Source organism: Halichoeres trimaculatus, unplaced genomic scaffold, assembly GCF_033239565.1.
Source record: "Halichoeres trimaculatus isolate MK-OKI-2021-1 unplaced genomic scaffold, fHalTri1.1 fHalTri1_scaffold_10, whole genome shotgun sequence".
Taxonomy (NCBI): Eukaryota; Metazoa; Chordata; class Actinopteri; order Labriformes; family Labridae; genus Halichoeres; species Halichoeres trimaculatus.
This window is the reverse complement of record NW_027437187.1, coordinates 7,968,163-7,986,747: the sequence shown is the minus strand read 5'-3', so window position 1 is coordinate 7,986,747 and position 18,585 is coordinate 7,968,163. Positions and strand designations below refer to the sequence as shown.

General features: G+C 41.9%; 1 protein-coding gene across 4 annotated transcripts in view; it reads right to left on the bottom strand.

Annotated features, from left to right (window-relative positions):
- The window catches only part of wwp2 (WW domain containing E3 ubiquitin protein ligase 2), a 67,369-nt gene that overhangs the window by 10,112 nt on the left and 38,672 nt on the right, over positions 1–18,585 (bottom strand). For 3 of the 4 annotated variants that reach the window (XM_074676910.1, XM_074676912.1, XM_074676911.1), the window contains exons 11-16: positions 8,575–8,629; positions 6,381–6,462; positions 4,971–5,099; positions 3,579–3,657; positions 2,203–2,274; positions 2,010–2,098 (exon numbers count right to left, since the gene is read on the bottom strand). In XM_074676910.1, coding sequence (XP_074533011.1) covers positions 2,010–2,098; positions 2,203–2,274; positions 3,579–3,657; positions 4,971–5,099; positions 6,381–6,462; positions 8,575–8,629 — 506 coding nt within the window. The remainder of the gene's footprint in view (positions 1–2,009; positions 2,099–2,202; positions 2,275–3,578; positions 3,658–4,970; positions 5,100–6,380; positions 6,463–8,574; positions 8,630–18,585) is intronic. The other variant, XM_074676913.1, reaches the window with a different exon arrangement.

The window sequence follows — 18,585 nt, the reverse complement described above, 5'->3', positions numbered from 1 at the left end:
AAAAACAGACAAAACAATAATCACATTTTAGTCAGCCACAGAACATGATCATCAAGCACAGAAAGCTTATAAACAGTCAAAGAAAGTATTCTACATTACACAATGATTACATGTTAGAATAATGTTTTGTTTAGTGGGCTTTTGGAGTTACTGTGAGTAGATTACTGATGCTAACTTCTTTAGCTAAACCACCTTGACTCAGAGAGTAATGTTTTGATGTACTCCTCATATAAGAAAGGAGTATGTTTTTTCCTCCAAAGACATAAAGACCTTCCTTCTTTAATACTGTATTCACATGTTCCTTAAATAATACCTTATCCTGACTCTGGGAATCTGTCCTTGTGACTTTTTGGACTATTCGTCCCTAAGGAACACTCAGAGAAAGATGTGTTTCTTTCTTGAAAGCGGTTCAAGACCTCCTCAAAATTAACTTCTAACAAACTACTTTTCATGATTTCCTATGGTGTCAGAAATCTCTTTTTTTTTCCTGATAAATAAATAAATAAATAACAGGACAGAAAACAACCAAACTGTTACCTCCAGGCATCCTCAGGAAAGCTCAGTCTAACATCTGATAATAACCTGCTCATGTTGTGACATGACGTCTGACAGCAGCAGCACTGCAAAACCTGAATCAAAACGAGTATTTATGCTCTGTTTTTTAGTATAAACTGTCTGTAAGACTTGATATGAGCCAAGTTCCCCTGACAGGTCCAGGAGAATGTCTTATTTTAACATATTATAAAAGATATGATGGCTGAACTGCTTGTAACAGATAAAAAATGTAAACAGGGTAAGAAAAATTGTCTAGTTTATTTTCTTAAAATCACAAAAGTATTTGGTGGATTGTTTTGAATAATTCAGCTGTCATTTTTGTCTTCTTAAATTTTAAAAGCAGACATTTCTCTGAACTTTTCAGGCAAATGTGGCTCAAATTAAGTCTAATGAGAAAATTTGGAATAAGAATAATTTAAAAACACCTGCTTGGATTTCAGTTTTTTGTAATGAGCTGCTACTTTATGTTTCTCTGCACCATCTTTTCAGGTGGTTAGATTAACTGAGCTCAAACAAAAGGACTTATTTTCTTCAGCTGAGAATACTTGCAGCACACGTTTGCGAGGAAAATAAACACATGGGTGATGCCACTTTTCCTCCCTCATCAGCTTGGTGTGACTGTACTTTTTGCAACTTGTCCAATCAATCAAAGTTTTGTAAAACTAACCAGATATTTTCATTATGTCTGCCCTGCATCTTCAGCTTTTTTTTCCTGTGTTGATCAGCTTTGATTAAAACAGATTTTTAAACAGATCTTAAAGAGGAGGAGCACACAAACCCAAATTGAACACATGGTTAACATGAAGACAGAACAGATAACATGAGGGATAAATCCACCAGGGAGGGTAAAACCAGACACAGACTGTGGGAGGATGTATGTTAGACAGAATGAGGGCCCACCACCAGCTGCAGAACCAGAACCAAGCTGCCAAGGCCCCCGGCCTCCCCCCTCAGGGGTTATGGGAGAGGGCTGAATGGACTGAGTGACGGACGGACTGACGCAGACACCTCCCAACATCCCGTCCGTGGTTCTACCCTGTGGTAGAACAGCATGATGTCACCTACCATAGGGTAAAACCACTGACGTGACACCGGAGACAGAGACAAAATGCAAAACCAACAGAAAAATGGAACGCCGGCAACAGAAAAATAACCACAAATACAGAGAGGACGGCGGACGTAAGGGTGTGTGTGATGGATGGTAAACTCAGGTAGAGAGGACAGGAAGAGGGCAGGTGATCCCAGGGAGAAACATGTAAAGGTACATTTAAGGATTCACAGTAAGAACACACACACACACCAACAAATTCACCAACAATCAGGATTCATAAAAACACCACCACCACCACCACCAACACTAAACACAGAAACTAAATGATCAGGTCAAAAGAGAGACTCAACAACAAGCGGTAACATCACACACAGAGGGAGGAAGGTCGATCTGTGGCTCTCACCTGGCGATCCCGCCGTAGTCCAATCCCTCCTCTCCTCTCATGATGATGTAGAGTCTGCGGCGGAGGTCGTATGGCTTCACATTCATGATCTGAAGAACAAACACACACTTAATACACATTTATGATATGGTATAATAGAGACTGGAGCACAGATGATGTTTACACTCAGGTGTGTGTTTGGTGGATCCCTGACCTGTTGGAATGAGTCTTCAAACAGCGTCTGCCTGGACACAGAGATCTTGACGTGGCTCGGCAAGGCGTTGGACTGGGAGGAACAAAAAAGGGGTTGAATTAACTGAGTGTGAAGGGTGATAGCTTTGAATACAACGGCTTTAAAAGACCATGCAGAGCACAGAGAGTCTGCTGACATCACACTAGAGGTGTGAAAAAGACACTGATACGGCAGTATACCGTGATAGATTAATCTCTTAAAGAATATCGATATTTCAACTCTTCATATCAGTATTTTTGTAAATATAAAATTCATATTTAAGGTAAGTTGGAAGTAAAATACGACTTCCCTACTTCCACTGTGGTAGGTGGCACCGAAGAGCTACTACCCTGTATGTTGACAGTAGATTGTTCAATAAATATCATCTCAAAGTATATCTAAAAAATTTAAATTTTAAACTTGATAATCTGGGTTTTTGTTGAACTGAGCAAGTCAGTATGCCATACATATCAATGTTTTCCCCTTGGTCTTTTTAATTAAGAGTAATATTTTGATTCACATTTACATCATCTCCATTTATTTCTCACTTTACTGTGTAGAATATCGCAATAAATCACATTATTGTAATGTTGTGACATATTGCAATATTATCATAACATGACCCAAGTATTGTGATGGGTATCGAGAGGTTTAACACTATTTCAGTCTGTATGAGTGAATTGCTTTTTGTTATAATTGAAAAGACACACTTGTAACTGAAAGTAAGAATAAAATCATCTTCAAAACTTTAACAGTTGAGATGTGAAGTTATGAATCTTACTGGACATTATCTGACTGGAAAGACAGCTTCACCAGTGTTTTTCAGTTTTTTCTTCCTTTAACTTTGGAAGTTTGCCTCAAACATTTCTGCCTTTTCAGCAGCACCGTGAAAAAAAATCATTCATAACATACAGAAAAAAAGAGGTGACATAAAAAAGTTGCACTGGTGTAAGTCTGTAAAAAGTTGCTGGAAGTTTCTGTTTCTGCTCATCTCGTCTGACACTTTTTATGAATGTGTTGTGTGGTTAACTAAAAGAGACACTGATTTAATGCGTCCAACACAAAGAGACAAGGAGAGAAACTGAAACAAAGGCTCTTTTTTACTCTGTTGTTCAGGTGAGTATGATTCTTGTATGTTTGCCTTTATGAATCTGTTCATGTCTGTGAGATGAAAGTGTGATGAATTCCCTCACACACTTCAGCTGAAAAGCAAAACTCCAGCCTGAAACTTACTCAAACACAAAGGTGACCAAACTCAGGATTAAGAAGATCAAACGCTACATGTTTTTAGCTGTTACACAACAATAACACGCTGTGAAAGACGGATGAAGGAGTTCCTGACTCCAGTTTACACTTACATGGCACAGGAAGCGGAACTGGTGGTATTTCCACCTGAAACTACGGTCATACGCTCCGGGTGAACCGCCCTGCCGTGACCTGCACAGGAAAGAGGAGAGAGAAAAGTGAAATAAAGACCAAAGAGAGTCAACAAACAATCAAGTGAATCTTGTTTTACAGGAACTAACTTTTCAGATTCTTAGAGTGAGTTATAAAATCACAAGTCGCTCCGTTCACAGCACAAACTGAGAGTGTCTGCATCTCTGAGACTGAGGTGAGACCCAGCCTGCAGCTGTGTTAGTATAAGCTCTACTAACACACACACACACACACACGCACACAGAGACAGACCAACACACACACACACACAGGATATGTGCTTGGTCAGCACTGGAGAGGCTAATACACAGAGAGAAAGAAAGACAGATAATGGAGGAGAGGAGGGAAAAAGAGGAGAAAAAGGAGGCCTGTAATGTGTCGAGTTTGTGCTCGCTGAGCTGCCAGGCACATCTCGGTTGGGGTTAGGAAATGGAGACCACAGCAGCAGAGAGCTGGCCACGGACACACACATACACACACACATATACACTCTTGCAGGATTTAGTGTAAAAGCAGTGAAGAGTCCTGATGCCCTGAAGAAATGTTCAAATATCAGCGTGACGAGCAGCCTGCAGATGCACCCCGACGTTAAGCATATATAAGCAAGCACACACTGCAGAACATGCAGGATACAGACACATAGAGGCATGAACACACACACACACACACACACACACACACACACACACACACACACACACACACACACACACACACACACACACACACACACACACACACAAGCCTGTGCAGTCTGCAGAGGATTTGCTGCTGCGCATCTGCACATTCTCCTGACTTTTGTGGTGAGATCTGAGACTGCTTCAAGGCAAGGCAAACATCCACAGGCTGGAGGGGGAGGTGTGTGTGTGTGTGTGTGTGTGTGTGTGTGTGTGTGTGTGTGTGTGTGTGTGTGTGTGTGTGTGTGTGCTAATGTGTGTGTTGGCATTAACGTTACTCAAAACTCTCAGATATTGAGCTAACAGCTTACAGACTGGCGCATGGATTCACAGTTTTGAGCTTTTTTTTTGTAGTTTTTTTAGAATAAAAATCTCATTGGGTTGTGGATGACAAAAGAAAAGTGAGGGCATCGTTTTTAGCTGAATAATGATCATAAGTGATAATAACTGCTGGTTGCAGGCTGTTTGTGAAGCCTAAGTTGATCCTGTGTGGCCTAAAAAGCTACAAAACAGGAAAAGAGATGAAAGCAATGTTTGGAACATGAACTCAGAAAAGATGCATCAAAAAAGAAAAAAGATGAGAAATCAAGAAACAGCTTCGACCTATTTGATGATCTGAGCTGAGAGGATATTTACCCTGACTCAAACCCGGGTCGGGGGTCTTTAAAGGTGGTGGTGCGCGAGTTGTGGTCCACAAAATATCTGACTCCCTCGGCGGTGTACTTCATCTCCCAGCCTGGGGGCAGGGGGTGCTCCTTGATCATCCTGCAACAGGGAGAGGGCAGTGAGCACGGTCCCAGCCGGAGCAGCCCCATCCTGGGGACGAAGCTAACACACCTCCCTGCCCATCTCTGGCTCTAAAGCCCTGCACCAGAAAAACTCACAGCTGTGGTGTTCAACTTCGCACCACTAAAGAGTAAAACCTTAGAGGCTTTCACTGCAGCAGGAGAAGCCTTTGAAAAATCACTGACTCAGAGGGGGCTCTCTCATGTGGCCTCGTTCCACCCCAGCTGCAGTTTGTTCTTCTCATGTTTTCTCATCAGGAATTAAAGAGCAAACGTTTGTCTGGAAAATAACTCAGACATGATCCCGGACAAACTGTGAAGTTCATTAACAACAGCGCTGCTGTTTCTGCTGTTCAGAGGAGACGTCCAAACCTCTCAGACACCGCAAACTAGAAAATAAAACAACTCTCTCTGCTGCTCGCTGAAAAAAAAAAAAAGACACGTTTCTCCAACTGCTTTTCAACCAACTTAAACTGATGCAAGTCCTGACTGATTTCATTCCCAAAGAAAGGAGGGGGTATGATTTCTAACAGAGGGGAATAATTATACATTTAAGTTTGTGTCGTTAAAGTCCTTCATCTGCTATCTTTGTTTGTAAAGAAGGCAGAAAAGTATGCGACAGGTATTTAAAGTTTCAGATGTTTAAGAAAGATCTGAGGACTCTGGAAATTTGTCTGGGCAACAGAAAGTGTTTTAAAAAATAGCTCTGTGGCTCTGTCAAAGGCTGATATAAACAACTAACATCTCCATCTCGATCTAATGGAGCAGACGGGGAAAGTTCATCAGTCGGAGCACAGAAGACGGTCTGATCTGAACTCTGTGAGGTGTGAGACGCTCAGAGGTCAAAGGGTTCAATCAGGATGGATGAGGTGAGAGGAAAAAATAAATTAGAGAGGGGGTTCATTGTCAAAAAAACAAAGAGTGATTCCAGGAAAATAATCAAACTCAGAGCAGGGAGGAGGTTTCTGAATTAACCATTAATCAGCTAGAGGAGGAGATTTAAGGCTGTTTCACAAAATCTGATGAAGTCTGATCTGTTTCATTTTGCTGCTTTGGTTTACAAGATTTTCTACATGTTTTAAAAATTTAGATTTTTTTCTGATTTCAATGATTTTCCGGGACATCCCTGATCCGTGGGGCTCTTTGATTGTACTGAATGATTAATGACTACAAGCAAACACCCAAAGCGCCATGCAAACACACACACACTTACACACCAACGCACGCACAGGTTAGTACTTTCACTGATTCAGAATCTCACCCTTGGGTCCGAGGATCGTCCCACTGCGTCGTCCGTGTGTTGTGGTTGACAAAGTAGACTCTGCCATTGTCCTGACGCTTCTCTGCGCACACAGAAAGAGCAGATGGTGTGAAGTTTTTTAACTGAATCTGTGGTTTACAACATCAACAATTTAGCATCGTTACGTGATGCTCTTCTAAACCAACTGGGGAAAGATTTTGTGAACTATGGGGCAGGGAAAATCTGTGATGACACTAGTTCTAAAATATAACCTGTACATTTACTGTAGAAGCAAAAAAAACAATCAAGTCATGAAGTTTATAAAACGACCCCCTGATTTCAGGTATGGTACGCTCCGATCATTAGCTCAGAGGATCGGGGGACTTGGAGACTCTGTCCCTGTTTTTTTTTTTCTCTGGGCCTGAGCACAAAAAATATCTCACCACCATGACAGAAACCCAGTAAGAGTGTGTGATATTTCACTGTGGCCTGATCTGAATACCTCACCAGGGTAAACCTGAGTGTGTGGGAGTGTTAGAAAATCAAGAAACAGTTGGGAACAAAATATTTTTATCAACTCAGCCCATATTTTACACTCACATCAAAGACGATAACAACCATAATCTCCTTCGTAGCATCTCAAACCTTATCCAAGAGTTTGAAAATGTGTATAGTGTGTGTGTGTGTATGAGTGTGTGTGTTGGAGGGTCACTGGTCTCATGCTGGAGGAGCTGGTGCCCCATCCTCCTCCTCTCCCGTGGCTCAGACATCTTTTTCTCATTAACAGGAGTGTGTGGAGGGCCCAGAAACAGTAGTGCTCACATTGCAGCTCTCACCGCCCCCCTCCCCTTCTATAACATCCAGCTAAACCCCCCCACCTCGTCCGTTTTTTCTATCTTCTGCCACCATCTCTTTTCCTCCTCCTGCATCTTCCCCTCTCCCCTCCCAGCTTTCTCTTTTTGGACTCTCCGTTGAAAAGAAAAAAGAAAAAAGAAACAGCGAAGGAAGTGACCGCAGATGAAAAAAAAAGAGCGCCAGAGAAGCGAATCTGAGCCAGTGATATAATTGAGGTTTTTTGGTCTCGAGGCACCGCAGCATGTTGAAAAGGCATCATGGGCAGAGGGAGCGGGGTTTTTGGAGGCTGGGTGATGAAGTCTGAGAAAATGTTGGAGAGACAGATCGTGCCAGCAGCGTTCCTTATGAATGAATGAACAAACGTCTACGACATGATTCTGTGTAGATCCGATTACATTACTCAGTTGAGAAAATGTTGGATGATGAAGAGTCCCATCAATAAAAATGTGGCCTCTGTAATTTGCGGACTTTGGAGTAAAAGGAGCTCGTACAGTGATGAATTGGTGTAACGAGCAGATTAAAACCAGGAGACTTTGTACAAAGACTTTCAGATGGAGACATAAATCAATCAATTAGATTCTGAGTGGCTCTGGGAAGGCAGGAGGAGATTTCAGCAAATAACAAAAAAGACAGAAGAAAGATTTCTGTGGTGCTGCTGAGCGCTGGACAAAGTGTGCACAGATCTCTGTGAGGAGAGACAACACTGCTTCAGAAATCAGAGGCACGTTTTGAGGGGAACTGACTGAATCAAGTACCCCTGTTCAAATGGACACAGGTTTGGAGTTTTGACCCAAGAATTAGTTACTGATCTGATCCACTCCAGCAGGTAGAGGCATCACTCACAGTCAACACGCTAACAGGCTAAAAGAGGCCAAAGCTTAAAATCACTGTGTGCACTGTAAAAAACTAAAATCTTATCAAGTGTTTTTGTCTTATTTTAAGTTAAAATTGACTCGTTACACTTGATTTGAGCCACATTCAATGGATAAGTCCAGAAAAATGTCTTGTTTCTAGACAAAAAATGAGGTCTGAATTGCTTGTAACTGGTAAAAAAAAATCAGCCAATGGAACAAGAGAAAAGTTACTTGAAAATTTGTTTAAAACTGGAATAATTTTTAACACAAGTAACTTTTCTCTTGTTCCATTGGCAGATTTCTTTTACTAGTTACAAGCAATTCATGCCTCATTTTTGTCTGCAAATAACCTGAAACCAAACATTTTCTGGAGTGATCAGGTGAATGTGGCTCATATTAAGTCTAAAAAGTCATTATCAATTGAAAATAAGACAAAAACACTTTCAGTTTTTTGCACTGTGTCTTTGTCCAAGGTGTGTGTTGAGGAGTGTGTTCGGCAAACTTACCCCATCCAGGAGGCAGCGGGCCCAAAGGATCATTTTCCACAGGAGCACCGGATGGCTGCGGGCGAACAGAGAAAGACAAAATAAAAAAAGAGATCCAGTTAGGACACCTTTTGGTCTGTCTCCTCTGCACAGCTCTGAGTGTTTTGTCCTTGTTGAAGTGCAGGACACTGGACCCTGTCCGCTCCTTTTTCTCACCGTCAGATGAAGAAGATGAGGAGAAGAAAAAAACACTGGGCACAAAAATCCCCAAACTCAACAAGAGGTGAAAAGACTGAGCTAGCTCAAGGTGTCGCGACCTGGGACGAGCAGGTCTTAGCTGGTTATCTCGCTGAAACAACCTGTGTGAGATGCAGGCTGGCTGCAGCGTGTGTGTTGGTGTGTGTGTGTGTGTGTGTAGGGCAGGAGTGGGCTGGGGGGGCTGGCTCCTCACGGCAGCGGTGGTGAGGGGCGACTGAGGGAGCTGGTCGGCTGGTGGCTCGTATGCCTTCCAAAAACTACACGCTCAGTAGGAGGATAAAACAACAACGCTGTTCCAATGAGCTCACTGGCTGGACACAAGCCCCACCCCCCCGCTTCCCGCTCACCTCCTCGGATACACCCCTCCTCCTCAACCACCTCCACCCTGGCACCCCTCCCTACCCCACCCTGAGGTCCTCCTCCTCCTCCTCCTTTCTCTTGCTCTCTTCTAGCTCTGCTGTGAAAGTAGGCAGGGAAGTGCGATGTCTGAGGGAACTGAGGGAACATTCATGCTTGTTCCAGACTGGACACCCCCGCCCCACCCACTCCTGCCGCCCCAACCCACCCAAGGCCTGACAAAAGGCACCTTTATTCACCCTGGGCCTGGAAACCACTGTGAGGTTTACTCAGCCTCTACACACACATGCTCTCTCCTCTGTGTGTGTGTGTGTGTGTGCACGTGCGTGCTGCTGTGTGGAAAGTTTGTCTACGGCAAATAGTCTATGTGTACGTTCTTATGCTGGAAAACACACACACACACACTCACTCACACACACATTAGCCTGAGTGGAAAAGTAGATGAAAAGACGCTTGTTAGGGATTAGTGGCTGGTGATGGATGTTCATCAAACAGGATAGTGTGTGTGTGTGTGTGTGTGTGTGTGTGTGTCGAAAACAACTTCTAAATCATTAACCCTGCCACCAAACCCATCTCACTACAACACCTGAGCTGTTACAGACATCTGAGCCACCAATACTTGAACAAGATGAGCAGGAAAGTTTTATCCTGGTTTGATCGTAAACTCAGGACACTCACTCTGCTGTGAGTGTGGAGTGGAAACTTCCTGAGAAACGAAGCAGTCGTAACGTCAGCCGCCCCGATCAGTCAGATCAGAGGATGGATGAAAAGGTCAGTGACATTAAATCATTTACACGGACGGAAATTCAGCTCAGCAAGCGGACCAGAGACTGTCCACTCTATGTCCCGTGAAGAGCCTAAAAAAACCTCAGATCCTTATCAGAAACTGCTGTATTTGGTGTTTGACTGGTTACGCTGCTGGGTCTGTTTGTGTTGGAGAGGAGGAGACCTCTGCGGTTAATCCGGCTCCTGATAAAAACCTTGTGAACAATAAACACTGAAGGAATCCTGATTTAGAAACACGCTGAGCTCCCATAAAACGGGCTGGGCTTCTGTTCGCAGCCTGAGCACACCGTTTGGACAGTTAAACGTTACGTCGTCCAGAATATGAGGAAAATAAGAGCTCTGATTCAGAGAATACACTACTAGAGATGAGCGCAACACAAGCTTGGCAGATCAGGTTTCCCCTTTTTGTCCTTCATCACTTAAAGCAAGGTGATAGGTTGAAAACAAGAACAAAAAGTTTCCAATCTGACTGATGTTTAGAGGTGTTTTTTTAAGACACGCCACAAAGCAGTGATTACTTTCTGAGAAGTAATAAAGCGGAGCATTATCCACTGGACGTCACTGTCACTTTACACAGCGTTTTCCCAAAAAGAAATGTGACTGTGCCCGTTTAAAAGAGCTCTGTCATGGAAACTGTGAGGGAGTGTAGATGGAAAGGATTGGGCCTGCTGGTGGAGTGAGAGTGGGCACAAAACGGGGTTAAAGGGTGTGTGTCTGTGTGTGTGTGTGTGTGTGTTTCTGTGTGTGTGTCGCTCCCATCGACAGCCAATCTATGCCCCGCTGCCCCACCCTTATGGGTTTTCTGTGACTAAAAAAGGTAAAAGGAGAATATAATGATATAAAGACATGATGACTTCATCCTGGCTCTGACCATTCAGCTCCTCAGCAGCTTCCAGACAGAAAGAGCACAGGCGAAGAAAGAGAGAAAGAAAGACAGGCTGAGAAAACAAGGCAGGGAGAGGAAGAGAGGGGGAAGCAGCGTGTTGGCAGGAGTGAGTGAAATAATGCTGTGGAGTTATGGATCTGGATGGATTATGATGAAACTAAACAAATGATAGAGCCAGGCTCCACAGGTAACAGCTGGCTTCTCAGGTGGCTGCTTTTCAAAATGTAAAAAGACTTCATCACTGCTTCAAACCTGTTTTTAATCCAGCAAAACTGTTCGTATACACCAGTTACACAGCGTCAGTGCTTTTCTGTTGTAAGGGCTGCTTGTTCTCCACATCTGCAGAGAGATTAATCTGTGAGTGTTTGAGTTCAGGGAGTTCATTCGAGCACGTTGAAACATGCCAGCTCATGTGTGTTAAGTTAGATTTAGCCAAGCAGCATCCAAAAAATATATATATATATTATCTTCTAGAAACTTAAAAGATTACTACTATGTCAGAATGGCTGAGTCTTTGTCCTCTTTTATATCTCTTTTAAAGACTTTTAGAAAGATTTTTATCAATGTGCTTTTACTGGAAATTCTAGCTAAACATGTTTCAACCATTAAAATGCTTCTTTTATTTTATCTCATTTTACCTTTAACTTTTTTCTTTCACAGTACATGGGCAGGATCTTAAATTCTTATCTTTTGTAGTTTTAATCTGTTTTAGTGTTTTTATGGCTTTTTTTTTTTTTAGTTATTAATTTTTCAGAAGTCTGCCTTTCCTTTATTTGGTGGTGGTTTTTAGCCACACACACACACACACACACACACACACACACACACACAAACACACAAACACACACACACACACACACACACACACACACACACACACACACACACACACACACACACACACACACACACACACACACACACACACATATATAAACATACATATATATAAACATATATATATATATATCCTCCTGACTACCAGGAAAAAAAATGTTGTCCAGTCACAAAGATTTTAAGATTCCCCAATCTTTGTGAGGTTATTAGAATACTGAACACATTTTTTTGGGAAAAAAAAGGTTTTTATATTTCAGATATTATGTATATTACTAGTATATTACCGTGTTAAATACAGTAAAAAATTATTGAGACAATGTTCAAATGTGTTGTTATGAGTCTCATATAAAATATGCCACCAAAATTTCAAGCGAAAATTTGCTTATTAAAAAGTTTTATACACTTACTTTTCCTCTTCCCATACATTGCACATCCACTGATGGATGCCATTTTCCTTAATGAAAAAGAGAAAAGTACCAAAGCCCCACCCCTTCACATTTGGTATCATTAAAAAGCCCTAAATGTCCTCTGTAGATGGCATGAGGAGTTTATTCAGTAGTGTAAAGTAAGTGGAAGATATTTAGGTTTACAAATGTTCTCCACAGAGGACAAATTTGAACTACTGGTAGTCAGGAGGATATGTATATATAAAACGATATTTCTTTAGTCCCTCACATTTCTCTTTGACTCATCTTTCATTTCTTCTTCTCTATTTCTTTATTTGTTCATTGTTCGTTTCATTTTGTACAGCACTTTATGACACTTCTTTTGAAAAATGCTATATAAACAAAGTTTATTATCATTTCCAAATGCCCTTTTCTAACTGTTGAGATATTAAAACCTATAAAGTCCATCTAAAGAGGAAGACAAGATGTATTCTCTTTTTCTTTCTGTTTCAACTTGACTTCAGAGGCAAATAGTTTAGACAAGAGGAGGAAAAAAACTTCGGCAAAAATCGGCACTTCAAACTTAAACTAAACTGAATTGGTTAGATGACTCAACCTCCTTAACCTGAATCATGATCTTTTTTTTCAGATTTTGGCTGATACTGCTCCTTTCATAAGGCTTTCAGAGGTCCCGACACTCTCCCCTGTCCATTCATCCAGATATTCGCCCTGTGTACAAAACCTGCAGCCAAACTCACAAATCAAAGCAAAATGCACATGAAGACTAACGTATAAATCAAACCAACAGAAAAAAAAGACTCCCTGTTACCCTCAGTTTTTACAGATGTACTTCAAAAAACAGTCACTGAACATTTTCTCATTTTTGTTCAGGATACAGGATGCAGATAAGGCAACAAAATACAGTGCTACCTTGACTTACGAGTGGTACAACTAAGAGTTTTTTGACATACAAGCTGTCTCTCGGACAGTTTTCGCTAAAATTGGGATTACGAGCCAGCTTTAGATACCCCAACACTGGCACAGCAAACACCACAGTGAACACACCACTGGGCCAGCATCCCGTGTCTCACTTGTTTACTTTAAGCTCTTAGCTCACAGTGAAAGCATCAGTGTTTTCTTCACATTTATTCTTCGACTTATTTTTAAAAAACATTCAGATTTTAAACAAAAGACAGGACAGGTTTTTACTAAAAGCGAGGAAGATTGGTGAAAAGGACAAAAACCTGCCAGTAAGATAAATTTAGTTCAGCCTTTCTCCTCCACCACCTCTGTCAACATCTTCAAGTCGTCTGATCTCAAAGGTAAATGCTGAACATTTTGATTTATCCAACAAGTTAAGTGTTTATACAGTAATTATTTTTTAAGTATTTTTTTTATCAAAACGTAACAAAAATAAATGTGGCGTTTTTGGGGTTCCTGAATGAATTATTGGTATTTCAATTCATTTCATTGGGGAAAATTGGTTTGACATATGAGTGATTTGAGTTATGAGCTCAGTCACAGAAAGATTTAAGCTGTTGATCAAAGTTAAAACAACAAGGAGCTCATCCACCCAGTTCAAGTATCAAGGACAAGGAAGAAAACTGAGGCAGCAGAAGATTTTGGAAAGGATGTTTAAAATGACGTCCAGTAATGGCTAAAGGTATACTGAATAAACACATATCGTCCCTCTTTCCCCTTGCCTGCTGGTTTTTAGTTCCTGGGCATCAACCTTTGGGCAGTGTTGCAAAAACTCTACGCCAATATCGGCACAATGTACGGAATCATAACACAATGCTACCAGGTAACATCTCAACCTGTCACTGATAACACAGAGAGCATCTGCTGTCTTCTTGTAGGTTTGTGTTAATTTGTGTTTTATAACGTAACAGCTGTGAAATAATTACAGAATAACCTTTAATTTCCCACTTTGTTCGTGTTAACGCTCTCTTCCAACTGATAAACTGAATTTATTCTGACCAAAATAACAAACAGCTCCTCTGGGTTTACACAGAAAAACCTTATGTTCATTGTCCTTTCATGGCACACAACCCTAACAAAAAGTGCTTTTAGGAAATCTGATCACCGACAGACTGTGTGTAAACACGGCTGAACGTGACATTCAGCCGTGTGGACGTGTGTGTGTTTTCTGTTCAGCAAGCGCGAGTGATAAAACACAGGGCTGATTCAGGTGCTGCTGTTAAGGGTCCTTGTTGCAGCTAAATGGACAGAGATGGAGAGAGGAGGGAGAAAGAAGGAGGCAATTGAGAGCGGGTCTGATCTGAGGGCAGAGGACGAAGAGAAGTAGAAACGGGGAAAAGGTAAAGAAGATGTTTTACTGCAATGCTACAGATTCTGAGAGAGAGCGTAGGCTCAGGGGGATTAAAGAGAGGTGTTGGAAAGATGTGGAGGTGTGGTTAAAATAAAGCACTGAGGTTAAAGAGAAGAAGACTGGTAGAGGTGAAGCCATGGGGGGAAAGGGGGATGCCGGAAACTGCAGTTAATGACTGTGAGGCTGCTCTCTCCGGGGTTCCTAACAAGCTGCAATTACTCTGCAAACACACACACACGCACACACACAGAGTGTAAAACTCTCAATGCTGCACGCTTTCAGGCTTATATTTGAGTTTGCATAAACACAAACTTCTCAGTGTTTAAATACCATGACCAGCTTCCTGTCCCTCATGGTCGTCATGTGCCACAGTGAAGAAATGTGGCACCTGGACTCAACATTACAGCCTTGTGAACACGTTTACCCAAACACACAGCACACCAAACAAACATATACAGGCATGGTGGGGTAGGGGCGTATGATATACAGTAGAAGCCAATCAGCTTTCACAGTTAAACATATGCACAGCCGGTCTAAGCAGGCCTCATAATAGTCTACCATAAATGGCGAGGTCTCAGTCTGTTGAGGTTTGTTTTGATTTGGTTGTACACTGAGGATATAAACAAATAAACTCCATCCAGAAGCTGCACTTTCTCTGTTGTTTATCAGTCTGCTTTGCATAAAGACAGAGCCTTACACTTTGAAAATATTGCATTCTGGGTAACCTATCTCTGTGACTAAATCAGGTTTGTTGGATGAGGCAAACCTCTAGATTTACCTGTTGAGCTGCTTGTTAAATTAAATATCTAATCAGCCAATCAAATGAGAGCAACTCAGTACACTCATTCATGTAGACATGATGAAGAGGAGCCGCTGAAGTTCGAACTGAGCATCAGAATGGAGGAGAAAGGTGATGTAAGAGACTCTGACCGTGGCAGCTCTGAAACAGTCAGTGTGGAGGAAACTGCCCGACTTAAGCACAAAGTTTTTGGTGGCTTTTCCACACACATGGTGAGTGTGTCAAGTTAGGATGCAGAGCATGTGGCTGTGCTCCTGGTTAAAGTATGAACTCTTTTGTGTGTGTTTCCTTGTTCACACACACTGGAGCCATAAATAGTCGCTGCTATCTGACCGTAGGGGCATTCCAAGACGGACCAGCGTACTATCAACATGGAGGGCAGACCTGCCTATTGGCTTTTCTCACACACACTGATCGAAAGCAATGGATAGAGGGAGGAGGGAAGAAGGAACCATGGGAGAGGAGAGATTTCTCCCTTCGTCAAAACAGAATGTGACTGAACGAGTGTGAGATTTTATCCCTGATGATATGCAAACACAAAATCATCATCCTGATTGTCTTATTGCTGATTTTTAAGACGTTTTTAGCTTCTGTGTGGGGTTGTTTTTGCAGTCACATGCTGTTCTATTGAGCATCAACAGATAAGGGCCTGTAACTAGAGGTAGACCGATATATCGGCCGGCCGATATATCGGGCCGATATTTGGACATTTGTCTCTATCGGCCATCAGCCGTATTTTCTTTTAAAAAGCCAATTTTTGATCCGTTGTATAAAATGACGCAATTTTTGATCAGGCACAAAAAAGATGAGCACCTCAAACTTGTGGAACCACTTGGATACATTACATACTTTTTAACAAATTATATTAATAAGTTTAAATTTCTTTTTTGACATTTTAAGAAGAGTGTGAATGTTTACTACTGCTTGTTACATTGTGTGTTTACTGAGACAAAATATTTCATTGTTTTGAAAGCTGAATAACTGTTCAGAGGACTGGACACGACTTGTTGTAATAGATTTCTTTTAGTTGCTCAGAAATTGCTGCGTTTCACAAAAATGTGATAAATATATATTTATTTAACAATCAGCCTGAATATCAAATTGGAAAAATTGTCTTTGCATATCGGCATCGGCTGCCCAAATTTGGAAAGCATCGGCATCGGCCCCCAAAAAACCCATATCGGTCGATCTCTACCTGTAACCACCAACAGCATTTTCTGGGCTGGAAGCAATGATCATACAGAGACAATACAACTGGGTGTTTTTCAGGAAGCTCAGCATCCTTAGAGCAAAAAGTTCAGCTGTTGTTTGTTGGTGTGCTCTGAGTTCAGAGATCTGAGGCTCCTGAATGACAAGTTTTAATCACTCACCAATCAAAACCAAGAAGGGCTCTGTTTTTATCTTTGTCAACCACAGTGGCACAGAGGACGAATTTATTGCATCAAATCTTCTTGAGAGCACAAATTTCATGACTAGAGATGTTAGTACGTTAAAATGCATGCAGCAGTCTGACGAAGGTCATAGCTCGATTGTGGATCTAGTCTGAGTCCGCGTATACACACAGAAAAAAAGAGGCTGAGAACATCTCAGTTCATATCAATAGGCGGCGCTAAGCTGTGTGCATTTACAGCTAGTCATGGTTCAAGAGGAAGCAATAGCAATGGCGGGGATGGATGCAGCGTTAGATGTTTATGTTTTAATTAGTGCTGTCAAGTAATTAAAAAAATTAATTAAACTAATCACATGTTTATTCTTCGATTAATCATGATTAATCCCACATTTCCCTTGGGCTTGATAAAGTCTGTAGATAGAATATATCTTTTGAAATATTACAATTAACGTGATTTTTTTTTTGAGCTATCAAACAACCAAAACATTAGCCACACTTCCACCAAGCAGTTTAGTATGGTTTAGCACTGTTTGGTACGGTTTGGTACAGTTAAGCCTGATCCTGTTTACGTTTCCACAGCAAACTGTGACCTCTCGTGTTAGGCGGCGTGACAAAATGTACTGTACACCAAACGCTAAATGAGATAAGCCAGAACCGGCCCATACATAATGATAAATTTAAGTGATTTTCTGGGGTGGAACAAGTTGGGTCCTATCACAAGGTTTAGGGCAGAAATTACCCCTACAGCAGTGTTTTTGTGCAGCAGAAGCCCAGGGCACTCGCACCAAACACCCCCTCCCTGCTCCTCTGCGGGTTTCCTCTGCACTCAGACGGGGCAATATTTTACTTGACCAAAAACACAAATAAACGGACTCCCACCAAAAAAATCTGATATCGGTCTGCATTCACGCTTCATTCAGAGAATCGTGTCGTAAAACGGCGCTACCTCCGCTGCAGAGCCACAGCTGGCTACGAGGCGCTCACCGCTTAGTGTATCAGTCCGTGCGCGTGGCGTGCCAGATATAAACAAACGCAGGTAGTCTGCCAGGACGAAGAGACACGATGAGAACTAGAGCCTTATTTAGCGGTGTTTTTGTGTGAAAGTAACGCACTGAAAATTCTCTAAATAAAGTGTGAATGCAGACTGATATCAGACTTTTTCGGTGGGAGTCCGTTTGTGATTTTGGTCAAGTAAACTATGGCCCCGTCCGAGTGCAGAGGAAACCAGCAGAGGAGCAGGGAGGGGGTGTGTGGTGTGTTCCATCCTGGAGTATCACTTTAAGGTTAAGCAGTGTGACTAACTAACCTAATGTTTTTATTAGTTGACAGCTAGCAGCATAATTACATTTTGGTCAAGGGAACAAAGAAGCTATAATGAATACCAAACATTCTTGTGTCTTCATGTTATTTAAACAGGTGAGTAAGATAAAAATACAACCCCATAAAGACGCCATGAAACCAGAAAAAGCTGAAACCTCAGTAGTACCACACTGTAAACATCCTCAGCTCTGAGGAGTACAACTGAGGGCCGAATGAGGGCCAGCTCACTTTGGGAGAAGAATTAAAGAAGCAGTTTGAGGAGCTGCAGTTTTTCCTTTGTTAGTCTGGGATACTTGTGCTTGAATAAAAACAGAAACAGGTGTGGTTTATCTCAAGAATGAAACCGACGTGACAAGAAAACTGTGAGATTCAGTGAAAGAGATGACAAACAGGACTGTGGAAGGAGAAAAACTCTAAACTGAAATCCCCAAAAGAGCAGAAACACTGGTGGAGGCACAAACACACATAATCACACACAGTGAAAAGAGCATGGCTGGGTGTTTTAATAGAGACCTATACGGGTTTTGAGGCTGGTTTTACCCATGGTCCACTGAAAAAGCTTTGTTGTTTCAGCCCTGTTACTCTTTACTGCCTGGCAGCAGTCTGACCTTGGCTGCTCCGCTGAGAGGACAGCGGCTGTCACACACACACACACACACACACACACACACACACACACAC